Below are 16,616 nucleotides of genomic sequence, written 5' to 3' on the forward strand. Positions count from 1 at the left end.
TTGCACACTCCTGGTTTAGGTTGTTTTTTTAAGTTAACTTGTGCGCAAATATGCAGCTCAGATCCAGTTTAGTTGTGTGATGCGCAGGCGCAGCATTATTTGGTTGGGTTGACAATAATGATAAAGGATACACGCATTATGCACATTACAGAGATTTGCATATTTTTCTATCTAATATCTGTCAAAAATGGCTGTACTGTGAATCTATTCTACCCAAGAATAACATTTTATTTGGTTTTAGATGCAAAAAACGAGCAACCAGATGCAAATGTTAGTCAAAGTTTGGCCGACCAACCAAGACCTTCTTTATTAATTAAAGCTTTGCAATTTGTTCCCGACAAAAGTAAATAATGTTTGTTTGACATTAAATTTTTCAATCAAATGATGTTATGCTCTAATTTAATTGAAAAATTTGTATTTATTTGTAGTTTGGCGAGCAAAACAAAAAAAGAAATTGCGCAAACATGTGAAAGTAATATCAGGAATACGAAATATGCCGATCAGACTTGACAGTGACCAGCCAATTCAGCTGGTGCCTGTTGCATTAACTAAAAATGAACCAAAATCTATCGAACAACTTAACAAAGAAGGACATTACAGCAAACGAGAAGATTTTCAGCAACTTTTATCACTTGAATCAGAAAGCCTTGGTATCAGTGAAGCGATAGAGCAGGCTTTTAAACAAGCAGAGTTAGATGCAAGACAACATGCCTCTGAAGAAGCCAGACAAGACTACATCGACCGAAACGGCAACAACATTGTGTTTATCGGACAACCAGGTATTGGCAAGACCACCCTTACTCGCATAATTGTGGAAATGGTGCTAAAGCAAGAGCTTTTTCCAAAATGCGAGTACATTTTTTTTGTTTTCTGTCGGGATATCAACTTTAAAATCAAAACTACACTTCTACAAATGTGTTTAAATGGAACAGACATTAAATTTCGACATGAGCGAACTACAGAAAGGTTTTTAATGGAAGCAATTGGGGACGGTGAAAATGTTGTATTTGTATGTGATGGTTTAGATGAAGCAAATACTGATGCTTTCTTCACAGATGAACCATTACCATCAGATGAAATAGCAACAGCAGACGTCCATCTAAAGAGGCTGTTCAAAGCTAAAGTTTGGAAAAAATCCATAAAAGTTTTCACTTGTAGACCTGGTCAATTTCATTATATGACTAAAATGATCCAGACAACATCCGTCTTTAACCTTAGAGGTATTTCAGCTGCTTCACAAAAAAATATTTGTAAACAAATCTGTAAAACGGCAGAACAGGTTACATTAGTAATGGCTTATTTGGAAAGAAAGAGAGACATTGCTATTTTGTGTCACGTTCCTGCTCTCTGCATAATCATCATGTATGTCATAAACATACATTTTGCAGAAGATAAAGAGCTAGAAATAGCATCTCTCACTTATATATTTTTTAAAGTTCTGGAGTATTTCTGCCAAAGTGAGCACATTAGGGAAAAACATGCTCACTTAAGCAAAATTGCTCTTTTGGCTTGGAATGGATTTAAAAAAGGAGATCTTATATTTACAGCTACGGACTTCAGTGATGTAGGCATGGATCAAAGTGATGCAGATGCCTTTCTCATGCACTATGTTGATGCCAGGTATAAAGTTAGCTTAAAAATTCTGGAAGGTTTCAAACGAACAAGCTTCACACATTTGTTACTGCAAGAAAACTTCTCAGCTCTTCACTTGGTGTTTTATTCCACTCTGGGTGAATTTAGTAACATCCTTCACAAACTACCTGAAAGTCAATGGGAAGTTGTGTCAAGATTCATGTTCGGATATTTTAACATTGCACTGAACTCAACAGTTAACTCATTTCTCACCGCATGCAGTTGCAAGCCCAACCATCAGACATTTGAGGTCAAAAGATCCAAATTATTGGACTTTGCAGTTCAGTTTATGCAGCAAATTAGTTCAACTGACACAAAAAAGCTTATAACCATCAGTGGCTGGTTGAACGAGCTCAGAGATTCAGAACTCAATAAAAAGATTGCTGAGTACTTACCGAGTCAAATCAAGTTTCAAGGACGCGTCTTGCCATCTGATGTTCCCAGTCTTGTCTATCTGCTCTCGATCAAAGCTGTATCACTTGATATAAGAAGAAACAAAGGTAATTATTCAATTATTTGGTTGACCCTACTATATTTTATCACAGAAAAGCATTTTCCCAAAATGCCTTTCAAGGTTCAAAATTTTTCGTTTTTTTCGGTTAGCTTGAATTTGTAACAGTAAATTTTAGTTTTGTTGAATTGTTTTGCTTTTTTACAGGTGCTTGTGTCATTAATGTTAGATAAGCCACAATTATTGTAAGCTAATAACAAGCACCATTAGGTTTGTCACACATTTACAGAAAGCTACAATTAATGCATTTTTATTACTTTTGTATTAATCAGCAAAAAATGCTATAAAAATAATGACTAGGTATTCCAGAATAGTAGGTTTTTGAATATAATCAATCAAAACATCAAATCCTGGTATACTTTTATTTATTTATTTATTTAATTTTCATTTTGCTGAGGGCTTAATCATAATATAGCCTTTACAACAATGAATTGCAAAACAATTTCTTATCATTTACTTTAGATTATTAAAATGCAAAATATCCAATAGCGAATTTTGAAACAATGATGTCTGAAACCATATTGTGGGAATTGTGATGCATTACTACACAAAATATACTGAGTGGTAGGCAACAAAATGAACTCTAAACAAATGTTTCCATACTTTTAAATGTTTGCTGAAATATCGTTGTGTTGTAGTTGAACTTGGGTTGGTTGTTGTAACCAATTGGGTCACGCGTCTTAAACAACTGTAAATAAACAGGGAGTCGAACCGTTTGACTTTTCGGTTCAGGCTCGGTTCGGGTTGAATGATTTTTTTGGAATCCACTGTAGTTACAATTTTGGTTCTAGGCAATTTAAAACTCTATTTGTTGTTTATTGTTTTTGTTTTGTTTATTTGTTGTTTCAAAAGGTTTATAAAGCTTCATTTCGATTATATTTATTTTTAAAACCGTTCGGATTAGTTGCGTTTAACCTAAAAATGTGGGTCAAAAATTGTAGAGCATAATTATTGAACAGCAATTCGTATTTAATCTAGTTTCGTGCCGTATTTAACAAACAGCGGTTCATTATTTATCTGAAAAATAAAAAAATCAGTGTTTTATTTAAGAATATTCCTAAAATTTCCAAAATGGCATAACTAGACTGTGTACAATACAAGTTTTGACGTCATACGGGAGTTAACCGCTTTTTGACAGGTTTGGGTTGTATTAAGGTTCAGGAACTTTTATGGTTCGAGAAATATGCCTTAAACCAGTTTATAAAGTTCCGGTTCAGCTACCTGTTCTTAAGCTAATGCGTAACCAAAGTTAAATGCAAACACTGTTTTTCGTCTCTTATTTGCACAAGGGTCGACCGTAAATTCAACCAGGTTTGGTTGAATAATAACATGTACTCCTCAATTGACAACGCTAGGTCAAGGCTTCATTTTTTCTTGCAAAAATCGTCGAGTTGGGCGCAGCTAATGTTGTCTGCGCTAATATCCAATGTTAAGTAACAACTGCATTTTTTTCTCAAGTCGATTCTTTTAAAAGGTGGTCTAACTGTGATTGTCGGGCACGTTTTTAAAGGTCGCCTTTTTGTGTAATGATAGTTACCGCAAAATTATTAGCTTTAAATATATCCTAAGACACCAAGTGTTTAGTGTGTAATTGTCACAACCTATTTCCACTCAACAACATCTTGTATTTTAGCTGACTAGGCACACAGCTTGGCGCAGACACACATATTTTACAGTCTTGTGTTCGTTTTTCTTTTGAAGTTAACGATCGCATATGAAGCGGTTTCGTAGCTGGTGCCAGGCAGGTGTGTCGACGATGCCGTGTTTGCTTTGTGTCTAAAGGTTCGCTTTCACTGGATATTTATGGACTGTTTCTGATTTTTTCCTCGTCGTCTTGAAAATTACTATTTTATAAAGTCATACCCGTAACATTTTATGACGTCATTATTTATTACGTCAGACACAAATGGGGAAATCCCTAAGTAAAAGGTAGGGACCCCCTTTTTAAATTTCTAGATACACTCCTGGTCTAAGTAGTTTGTGACTACTTCGTGGGCGTTTCAGCTATTTCAAATTTGAGAATATGTCAGGAAGGGGCAAAGTGACCATTAGCATACTTCTATAAAGGCTAATGTGTATGAAGGGATGTTACTTTGGCAACTTACTGCATTTAAGTGAGTTGCAAATATTTGCGCCTGACATTACTTATTGGCCACTTTCCAAATTACTTTTGATTGACACTTTATAACAATCACAATCAGCAAGTAATTGGTCACTAGAAAAGCGAACTTCTGAAAAGACCACATTTACCGCAAGCATTATAAATGTTTTACAACAGAGATAGGCCCTTAGCTACTTCCAAAGTTTTGTTATTAGTTCCAACAATATTTAAACTAACTTGAACCATGCTTATGATTGTGATAATGACAGCCTAAATTGCCTCTACTAGGGTTTATGAAGTTAAATCTGGTTTATCAAGTTTCCTGCTGAATTTTGTAGAATATTTATTGCAAGTTTTCCTTAATATTTTCCCTAATTAGTTATTTTTATGTATTATCATATTATTTTTAGGATTCTTGTATCTATCCTTTTTTAAGTTGAAGTTAATAACACTTGTCTATGTTCTTAACGTAACTTCGTAGTCCCCCTACTAGTTATCATTTATATATCAACAACCATTTTTAGCATTCATATTTTTATACTTTTTTTTAAGATGATGTCGATAAAGCAGTTCTATTTTTGTTACATTGCAGTTTTTAAGTTTGAAATCGTATCAAAATGCATCGGAATTAAATTAAATGATTGTAAATATCACATATACTTAATAAATTTTACAATCAATCATAGTTTTTATTTTATTTAGGATGTGAATTGGAAAGTGATCCCATTAACTTGGGTATAAAACACTTTCAAGGAAAAGGATTTTCTTTTTTTATGGAATCACTTCGACTGAAAAGTACCAAGGTTAAATTTTATCCAGAGTCACTTTACATTTACAACTATTCATGTATATTGCAGTAAATTTTAACTATATGTTTCCTAATTTGCTTTTGCACTTATTATTTCTATTTATACTAAGACCTAAATTCCAGATTTCAACACTTGATTTTTCCAATAATGATATTAGTGATGAAGGTGCTCTAATAGTTGTTGATATTTTGCCCAACATTGTCAATCTTAAATTATCTGGCTGTGGAGTAACTACAAAGGGTGTCAAGTCCATTGCAACAAAGTTATCACATGCTAAGGTTCTATGCTTTTTATATATATATATATTGTTTTTAATAAACCCATGTTTAATATTTAAATATATATATTTTTTTTGTTTATTAAAATCATCCAACATTGTTGAAATATTGCAAACTTAACCTTCATTTACAGATTTCAACACTTGATCTTTCCAATAATGATGTTGGTGATGAAGGTGCTTTAATTTTGTCTAATGTTTTACCAAATATTGACAGTCTTAAATTATCTGGCTGTGGAATAACTACAAAGGGTGCCAAGTCCATTGCATCAATGTTATTATTTACTAAGGTTCAATTTTAATATATATATGTATTGTTTTTATTAAACCCTTATTTAATATTTTTAACATCTTTTTTCCATTTTTTTTCCCTAAAGTTATTCAACGTTGTTGAAATATTGCAAACTTTACCTTCATTTACAGATTTTATCACTTGATCTTTCCAATAATGAGATTGGTGATGAAGGTGCTTTAATTGTGGCTGATGTTTTGAAAAATGTTAACAATCTTAAATTATCTGGTTGTGGAATAACCGCAAAGGGTGCTAAGTCTATTGCGTCAAAGTTATTACATACTAAGGTTCTATGTTTAATATATATATATATATATATATGTACTGTTTTATCAAATACTTGTAAATTATCTTTAACCAAAACTTTTAACTTTTTGTTTGGATTTTATCTATTTTGTTTACATTTTATCTTATGTTGATTACAGATTTCAACACTTGATCTTTCCAATAATGATATTGGAGAGAAAGGTGCTTCATATGTTGCAGATGTTTTGAACAATATTGATAGTCTTAAATTATTAGACTGTGGAATAACTACAAAGTTTGCCATGTCCATTGCTAAGGGATTATCAAACACCAAGGTTTGACATTTATGTTTTATTTCTATTGCAATAAAAGCCGAATAATATTGACAGCATTTCAAATTTATTTTTCTCTACACTTAGGAATATTTTTTCCGAATAGTTTTATTTATTTTCAATGCATCCCTGCCATCCCATTTATAACATTTCAGCTTTCTACACTTGATCTTACTGGAAACATTATCGGCAAGTCAGGAATAGACGCTTTGTCCAAGTGCAACATTGATCAGCTTGTCTTGACTTCATATGTGATCCATGAAGGCAAAATATCCAAGCATGATGATGTCGTGATTGAAAATCATGAAACTGATCTGATGGGAAAACTGGTTGTAAACAAATCTAAGGTAACAATAAGCGCAATAAATTGCAAAATCTGCCTGAACTTTTATGGTTAAACAATATAAAACAATTTCACATGAACACACACTAAAAAGCAACTTTATCTATCAGGATAATCTATATTACCATACTAATACTTATTAATAGACCGATATATTTACCGAACATATTGGCTGATATTTACTACGAAAATAGGATATAGTTTTCCTAAAAATTGGACAAATTTTCTACTTGTTTGGCTTAACATTTGATATCGGTATCGGTCAGAAATAGTTATATTGGTTGAACTCTAGTATTGAGACCAACGACATAATAAAGTCTAATGCAGTCATAACCACAACAGAATAAGATCCAAAACAGTGCTTCCCAACCTTTTTGAGTTCGCGACCCACTTTTAATGCAAGTTTGATTGTGCGACACACAATGATTGGAAATAAGATTAACAGCTACATAAAACCTGCATCTTTACTACAAGCGTACGTACTGAAATAGAACAAATCTAATTGTTACGTATTTGTAACATTGTTACATAAATATTACGTAATATTAGTGCAACAATTTTCCAAACTGATAGAAAACGGTAACATTTAGAAATGCTTCACTGGGTGAGTGTAGGGTTAGGGTTGAAATTATTAGGGGAGTTTGTGATGTACTTAGGGGTGGGTTATGGGGTGTAAGGTAAAAGGTTGTGCAGACCTGATTTTACCAATTCGTTCTTATTCCGAGGGCTTTAGGTCTAATTCCGATTTGACGTTAACCAACTATTAGGTATTATTCGTAATTTGGTCTTATTCCGAACTTTGCTTTATTCCGACGTTGTTGTTGTTCTAATTTCATTCTCATGACTGGAATCTAATCCACCCTGCTGTGGGCTCTTCATCACTATTGTATGTGTTACGGCGTACCATGTCTGTGTAAATTTGCTAGCCTCGTGTGACGGCCGATGATTATAAAAAAAAACGAATTCGGCCAATAATATGTAACCTGAAATTATGCTACGGATAACGTAACATCGCCGATTGAGGGCTAAATAATACAAAAATTGTTTAAAATGCAAAATCGTTTATTTTTACTTACTTAATTAACGCTGCATTTGATGGCGCGCTACACATTGTTACGAAGATAGAATTGTCATAAAATGTGACGTGTTTTTCATTTCGCAGCTTGTAGCCTACATTTTAAAACAAAATTTACCTTCAGGTTACAAACTATATCAAATATATATAGAGAGAGATGCAAGTGTAAATTCTACCACATTGATAATGTTTTAGTCAAGGACTTTCAACTTTAATGATTTTTTGTTGGAATCAAATCTACCAACATCTGATTTTGTGGCAATCCTGTCTCTTTGCTTGCAACATTTTGATCAAATAAATCTGGGTTCATCAAACATATCAAGTGATCATTTACAAGAACTTGCTTACGCCATTGCTGTACTTCATAAACCAGTGAGTCAATAATGTTACTATAATTTATTGGCAGCTCTAATCTTTTATTCAAATTTTAAGATAACAAGTTAGCAGTTACAGATTGATTTGTTAGTTCTTCCTTAAATATGCCTAAAATTTCTTCTTCTTAGACTAGTTAATATTGTGTCCTATTTCATTTATTGAAGGGTCTTGTGTCACTTCCCCTGCCGTTCGTCAACCAACATGATACAAGTTCACTTGTAAAGCACACATTACACTGGTTCAGATTTCAATTTATTAGAATACTTCACTGGTCTTAAGAGAATAAAAATTTTTGCTACAATTATAAGCACACTCTTAAACTGTCTTCTGAACCCCAGCTTCAACCTAAAAATGTTGATCAATAAATGTAGAGAATAATTATTGAATTGCAACCTTTAATAAATCTAAGTTTTGTGACGTAATATAAAATAAACAGTTAATTGTTTTATTTAATAAATATTCGCTTTTTCCTTAAAATTTGGAACATGGCATAACTTGCCTCTGTTAAAAATCAAAATATTCGGTTCAATTCCTGTTGAGCTCCTTAAAATGTTACTAAAACGGTTCAGGTTCGGTTGCGTTTCGCAAAAAATTGGAACAAAACCGGTTTAAAAAGATTCAATTCGGTTTCGGTTTGACTTCCTGTTATTTTTACTCTTAATTATAAAACCACTTGTGGCTTCAAAAGTATTTAAACCTATGCAAACTTTAACAATAACACAAAAGCTGTCCTGGATATGTTTCCTGTTTGAATTTTCAAATGAAAATCTTTGTTACTATTGAAATTTTGCCGTTTATTTATCTTTGAACGAATATTAATTTCCCACTCCCGACTAACATGCGGTCGAGTCATGGCTCTTTTTGAAGATTAGGTTTTATTCTATGTGTTTCACTTTCAACACGCTCAATGTTTAGCCAAGATTATGACTAAATAATAAATTAAAAACATTTCCTTACTAAAGTTTAGGTGGCTAAAAAAGTTATTTTACTGAGTAGTGCACAAAAAAGTTCAGCTAGGTAGCCCTTATACTACCGGACAACGTTAAACTTTAAAGTCGCTTGCTTAGTTTTGCCCAGTATTTCCGCCTGAACTCAAGCGTGTTAGGTCACAACGCGTATATTGCGTCACTGTTGCTTTTTTCACACTAAGTTCGAAGCACCACATCACGTGCTACACTAAGTAATTCTTACGTTATAACAGTTAATTGGTAATTATTGCACTCTTATCATATGTACATTTGTATGAAGAGGAGTAACAATATGCGAAAATTACCAACTAAAAATACATAATCTCTGGACACCCTTGAGTATTAGAAACGGCAAGCCATGTTACGCCACAAACTTGCTAATTTCACGCCTGCTCTTTGTTGTAGCACATTTACAGTCGCTAGTCACTCTGTCACTCTGTGGTTTCGTTGTGCTTTGCTACAATCCACAGCCCCGGGTCCCGTCGCCACGCTCCCATCCTTTTCATTCACGCACGTTTTATTGTGGAATTGGTGCAAAGGCGTAAAACATGTGTCATATTGTAAATAGTTGTGGTGTTGAGCAAGCACAAGCCCAACTAGCGATGCCCAAAGTAGAATGTCTAATCGTGACCTCGGACGAAATACGTTATTGGGTTACTCAAGATTAAACTAGGCTGATGTCCATCGGTTGCATAAAACGTAATTGAAATGCATTAATTTCGCTTTTCTGATAGACGGAAGGTTGTATTCTTAACAGCATATTTGACTATTTAACAGATCACGTAACACTCAACAAAAATATTATTTGACACTAAACTGTTGTTTTATCATGTTTTTGTTTGTTTTGTTAGTAGTTACCCATTAAAAAAATTCATGACAATTGCAGCAAAAATGCTTCAAACTGGCAATATTTTTGCGATTTGAACCTTTACTTTTTTTATAAATGTGTTGGAAGCTGTTTTGCAAATAAATGGTTTCGATCACTAAATAGTACGTTATAAATAAGTTACCATTAAAACAAATTTAAATAAATTAACCAAAATATAGCTTGATTTGGTGTTTTAGATTGGAAACCTACTAACCTATAATACACAGGTATTGTACTGTTGACATCCTTACCCAACCCTGACCTTTGTGGTAAAAATGTTTGTTAAATCCATAGTTTCATCTCACCCACAGATCAAATCACTCGTTGTTAGCTGGAACGAAGTTAATGATGAGAGTGCTCGTGCAATATCTGCTGCCCTCCACAATATTGAGAAGCTGGAACTTATTAGATGTAAGCTGTCAAATGCTGCGGTGCAAACGTTGGCCAAGTCTATCAAGGAACTGAAACAACCGGTTTGTGACATTTTCTTGTCACCATATATTTTATATTTACTTTAAAACACTGGCGTCTATTCCTGGGGAACGGGGTGCCACGCCCCCTGCGTTTAAAAACAAGGGGCAACTATTTTGGCCACTTGCTATTATCACATCATAAGTGCTATACAGGTTCGCGCATAAAGAAATACGTATAAAATGCAAAATGGTAACTCGTCCGCGCCAATAACGTATATAATACAGGTTCTTATATGCGCAATTTATGGCTTAAATTTATAGTGTTGCAACTTGCGCATGCATTCTGCAATTTCCTACTATTCAATATTGTCACTTAATTTGTGTTTTTTGTTTGCGAGTTGCTTTTTTGGACTCGTATGTTTTATTCTATGTGACAACCTTTCAATACACTTAATATATAAGCGAGATTCTAATTAACTTAAAAAAAAAAAACAAATAAAATATATTTTCAATAACGTTAGTTTGCTTAATAGTTATTTAACTATAAGTAATGTCTAAAGAATTTCAGCTGGGTAGCCCGTATACTACCGGACAACGTTAAACGTTAAAGCAGCGTGCTTAGTTTTTCCTAAACTTACGCGTGTTACTTCACAATTGCACGTATACTACGTAACTGCTGTTTTTACACCACGTTACAATCACCGCATCACGTGCTACACTAAGTAGTTGTTACGTCATTACAGTTAATTGTTGATTATTGCACTCCAATCGTATACATACATTTCAATGACGAGGATTAACAATATGGTATTGTACTGTGAACATCCTTAGACATTTGTGGTAAAAATGTTTGTCAATTCCGAAGTTTCATCTCACCCACAGATCAAATCACTCGATCTTAGCTGCAACAAAGTTGATGATGAGAGTGCTCGTGCAATATCTGCTGCCATCCACAATATTGAGAAGCTGGGACTTTGGGGTTGTCAGCTTTTAAATGCTGCGATGCAAACGTTGGCCAAGTCAATCAAGGAACTAAAACAACCGGTTTGTGAAATTTCCTTGTAAACATATATGTTCTATTTACTTTAAAACACTGGAGTCTATTCTTGGGGAACAAGGGGTCACGCCGCTTGCGTTTGAAAACAAGTGGCAACTATATTTTGCCCTGCCGATTATTACGTCATAGTGTTATGCGCTTCCCCGTACAAAAAATACGTATAGAATGCAGTGTGGTAAGAACTCGCCAATAACATATAGAATACAGGTTGTTACGTGCGCAATATATAGCTTATATTTATAGCGATGTAAATCGTGCAAGTACTCGCAATTTCGTGCTTACCATTAGTTAAGAAGATTCTGACAGTGAAGTGCCATGGATCCTGGTAAGCCGCTGGCGTATTCAAGTTAAAATTTAATATAAACCTGAACAGAATGTTATAGTTTTATAAATAAGCCAGATTAAAAGCAAAAATACTTTATTGGTTAAAACAAAAAAAAATCTAAAATACTGTTACGATAGCCTCTTTATCGCCACCCTACGGCGTCATTGCTGGGTGTATTGGGGGAGTCCAATTTTGTAACAATCTCCTAATTTATTTGTTAAAGGCTATATCCGCCAACAGTGAGCGCTGTTGATTGTTTAAAATGTTTATTAAATCTATAGTTTCATCTCACCCACAGATCAAATCACTCAATCTTGCCTACAACAATGTTAATGATGAGAGTGCTCGTGCAATATCTGCTGCCATCCACAACATTGAGGAGCTAAGGCTTTATAATTGTGAGCTTTCAAATGCTGCGGTGCAAACGTTGGCCAAGTCAATCAAGGAACTGAAACAACCGGTGTGTCATATTTCTTTTGAACAATGTATTTTATATTTACCTAAAAAACACTGGCGTCTATTCCTGGGGAACGAAGGGTCACGCCCCCTGCGTTTGAAAACAAGGGACAACTATATTTTGCCCCTGGCTATCATTATGTCATAACTATTATACACGACCCGCACAAAGAAATGCGTATAAGATGCAAAGTGGTAGGAACTCGTTCGCGCCAAAACGTATAGAACACACGTTTGTATTTCCGCAATATGTGGCTTGCATTAATAGTGCTGCAAATCGCGCAAGCATTTTGCAATTTGTCGCTATTCATTAATTGTAATAAGATTGTCACTGAATTTGTTTCTTATAAAACCAAATTTGGCGTCAGCATTTTGTTTAGAATTTTGCCGACCAAATACCTCGATATTTTGCCACGAGATTGTAAATGTTATTATTGCGATGATTTTAACGTGAAATTGTAAAGCCAGTGGCGGCTTCCAAAATATTTAAATCCCCGCAAGTTTTAATAAGATTAAAAAGCTGTCCTAATGTTTTAGTTTTTCAACTAAAAATATTTGTTGATATTGACATTTAGCTTTTCATTAATCTTTGGGCGAATATTTAATTCCCACTCCGAATAACATGCGGTCGAGTCATGGCTCTTTTTGAAGTGTAGGTATTATTCCATGTGATTAATTTCAACACACTCAATGTTTAGGCAAGATTATGACTAAATAATAATGAATGTGTAAATTAAAATATTTTTTTACTAAAGTTTAGTTGGCCAAATAGGTTATTTTACTGCGGTTAGTGCACAAAAATGTTAGCTGGGTAGCCCTTATACTACCGGACAATGTTAAACTTCAAAGTCCCTTGCTTAGTTTTGCCCAGCATTTCCGCCTGAACTTACGCGTGTTACGTCACAATTGCAACTTAAACAAGCATACAAAATATATGCCTGGATTTGGTTTTTTAGATTAAAAATCTACTAACCTATAATACCCTGTTATTACCGCAACCCTAACCTATGTGGTATAAGTGTGTATTAAATGCAAAGTTTCATCTCACCCACAGATGAAATCACTTAATGTTAGCGGCAACGAAGTTTATGATGAGAGTGCTCGTGCAATATCTGCTGCCATCCACAATATTGAGAAGCTGGAACTTATGTATTGTGATCTTTCAAATGATGCGATGCAAACGTTGGCCAAGTCAATCAAGGAACTAAAACAACCGGTTTGTGGCATTTTGTTGTAACTATATATTTTATATTTACCTTGAAACACTGGCGACTATTCCTGTGAAAAGAAGGGTCACGCGCCCTGCGTTTAAAAACAATGGGCAACTATTTTGACCACTGGCTATTATTAAATCATAACTATTATACGCTTCATTAGCATTTCACTTGATAGGGAAAGTGTTAATTTAATTAGTTTTAACACTAAATTATAAGGTCCACTTACAGGTACAAAATATGTCACAACTGAGGTTAATACACTTGTTTTACCGCAGACCCGTAAAAAGTAATTTTGCTTAGCGTGGACCAGGCGAGGCAAGACATTTTAGAGATGACGTCATTAGTTTATGTCGCAATACAAATAGACTTCAAAAATTTGCTCTTTCCGGCCTAAAAAATGTAAAAGCACAATGGAGTCTCAATATACGTTCAGTGCAAAAACGCTTAAATTGTAATTCAACACTTTTCTTTGAAAAATTTTACTTTTCAAATATATACTAATATTTCCATCATCGCTTCATGTACCCCCTAAAATTAGTTCGCGTACCCCAAAGGGGTTCGTGGACCCCAGATTAAGAACTCCTGATTTGAAGCGCACCACAAATTTTAATTACAACAAAATATTTCATTTTAATTACTTTAATTATCGCCACTGAAGCGTTTTTGGCGATTATGTGCAATTGTACAATAAGGTGCTTATCGCTTATAGATTGAACAATAGTCATCATGTTATTCGCTGTTGATTTTATCACAACAAAGTGGCTTGCATCGACAGAACACTTGTTTAAAAGTAACGATTTAGTTGCGGTGTATTTCCATTTGTGCGTTGTTGGCCCCAGAACGAAATAAAAAGGGTATTTACAAATATTGAGGTCGGTTTAGAATCAATTATCCGAACATTTTACGTGGTTTAACAATATTTTGTTTACTTTGGTTTAACTAAGTTACAATATATAACAACGTAATTATTTTTTTTTTTCGTTAACAGAAATGGCTAATATTCAATAATTAGTTTCTATCGTCTTCCTCCAAACTCGTTTATGCTCCGTCTCATCCCAGACAGAGCAGCAATCGTTCGCCACGCCAGCCCACGCATTTCTTTTGCATCCAACATACAGAACACAGTGACACAAACTTTCGCTGGTTTACAAATTATAGTTTTGTTTGTATCTAGATTAAGCTGCTGAATCTGAAATGGAATAATGTTGATGAGACAAGCGCCACTTTATTCGCTCACTGCTTGCACAATATCGAGTTGTTGAGGATTGGTGGGTCGAGGCACATTACTGACAAAAGCAAAAACATCCTCGAGTCGAAACTACGGGAACTCAACTTACCTGTGAGAACAAGTTTGTTTTAACTTTTGATGATAACGTAATCTGCAAAGCACTTCACCGTCAGCCACGAAACAGTTTGAAATCCACTGACACGATTTTATTGTTACAGGAGGAAAGAGTCAACTTCGACTTCGGTACTTAGAGTCCCGAATGTTCCACATTTCACTCATTGCAACATTTAGTTTTAGTTATCTCAGTTTCGTCACTTCCTGCATTTATTTTATTTGGTTTCAGGTTTTAATATCCTTGTTAAATTTCTTGATACGTGAAATTTATTTACCTAACTTTTTCACGATTATTGATTTCTGTCCGAATTTAAACTTCTTGTTTATGCAATCTATGACGTTAGCTGTAGGGAAAGCCCGAACAAGTACTTCCCCGTAATATTAACCAACGTCACTTGTTCCACTGTAGTCGCCGTAATTTAGTTCTTCAAACGCCAACGTCGCGAATTTTATTGCAATCCACATATAAATCCGCCATTGATTTCAAATGTGCACAACTTTTACATGGTTAGTATTTTTTATACATTAAATATATACTTCTAAATGTTTTTAATTTTTATTTTTTGATATGCATTATATTGAAGATTTTGTTGTTTTGCAAATATTTGTTTAATAGCTTTTTTTTTCTATTTTTGAGGATTTTGATTCATACTTTTTTAATTTTAGCACTTTTTTGTTTTTGTTTGTAAATTCTGTCAGGGTTTCGTTACCCATATTACTTGTTACTTTTTACTTTGATGATTGTGATTTCCCTTCCCGGGTCTGATCTGTCCTGTGGGCCACGATCACTCATTATCGTTTTAATGCAACGCATTACTTTGTCTTATTGCCATCTCGCCTTTTTCTTTAATAACGCCAAAATTGCGCTGGTCGCTTCTTTCGTTTCTGGCACGTTATCGCGTGACGTCACTCCTCACTTGTTGTATTTTGCTGCGTCATGATATATATGCTGTGTTTTTATTAAACGGAGTTTGAATTTACTTGATTCACTTTATGAACTTTAAACTGCTCACAACGTATATTAAAAAGCTTAGTTGCAATGAAAACGTTTACTTATTCCAGAGGTCATAATTCATGAAAATGTAAAACCAGATTCTTCACCTTCAAGTTTTTAGCATTGATTTGTGACAGATTTGGCTGATGTCGGGTCTTCTCAATTGGAAACCCCCTTTCACCCTCTTACCATAAGACCCACAGGGAAAGTCCCCCAGTTAAAGAACCACTGGTAGATTACATTATGACCTCCAATATATTTGCATGATGCGCCTCAAGCCAGCGACCGACAGAGCTGAAAAGCCGCAAGACTCAATCTTCAGTGCTCCACAGCGCCACCGCGTGTTTGGTGTCACTTGTAGAACGACCTTCAGCCAACCACCTGGTAACATTCAACGTATAAACTTCATGGCCAATTTTTAACGAACCTTTCTCATGTCGGACCCTGAACTAGGGCTGCGGAGTCGTTTAAGTCCTGATCTGATTCCGGATTCGACTTAACAGCCTGTATTTCACCCATTTATCTAACTAAAAGGTGAATATACAAGAATCAACACATTGGGTGGGTATCGTTCACCGACCAGCAATAGCCTACAGCCCTACATGGCTGGAGAATATTTAACCATATATTTCATTCCACCTCTACAATTTACGGCCTTATCAGAAATCGACTTTATTTTCTCGGAGTCAGGTTCTTTTAAATCAACTCTGCAGCCCTGCTTTCAACATCATGGTCAGTTAATAAATTTAAAAGGTGGAGGTGACTTTAGCTGTAAATCTTTTGCAACAAAATTTAATTAATACAAGTAAATTATTTCATGACTTAAATACTAATGTTCCAGACTAACATTATGATTATGAGCTCGCTAAGTTGTCTCTCGTAAAGCAAGCCGCCGTTGTTCGCCAGAGGCGACAGAGAGATGAAGTTCATTCCAAATTCCTCGTAATTGTTGCGCTGTGGCTTTTCAGACAGCATTAACGTCG

General features: G+C 34.6%; 1 protein-coding gene across 1 annotated transcript; it reads left to right on the plus strand.

Annotated features, from left to right (window-relative positions):
- The first annotated feature begins 493 nt into the window (after positions 1-493).
- On the plus strand, positions 494-14,776 carry LOC146141522 (NACHT, LRR and PYD domains-containing protein 3-like). The gene is made up of 11 exons (XM_083390163.1): positions 494-2,132; positions 4,947-5,047; positions 5,754-5,909; positions 6,048-6,203; positions 6,356-6,547; positions 10,141-10,302; positions 11,125-11,286; positions 11,923-12,084; positions 13,135-13,296; positions 14,472-14,636; positions 14,744-14,776. Exons 1-11 carry the CDS (start codon positions 494-496, stop codon positions 14,774-14,776), a joined length of 3,090 nt encoding a protein of 1,029 aa, XP_083246289.1.
- Positions 14,777-16,616: the final 1,840 nt, after the last annotated feature.

The sequence above is a fragment of the Ascidiella aspersa genome, chromosome 5 (assembly GCF_963924565.1).
Source record: "Ascidiella aspersa chromosome 5, kaAscAspe10.2, whole genome shotgun sequence".
Lineage (NCBI taxonomy): Eukaryota > Metazoa > Chordata > Ascidiacea > Phlebobranchia > Ascidiidae > Ascidiella > Ascidiella aspersa.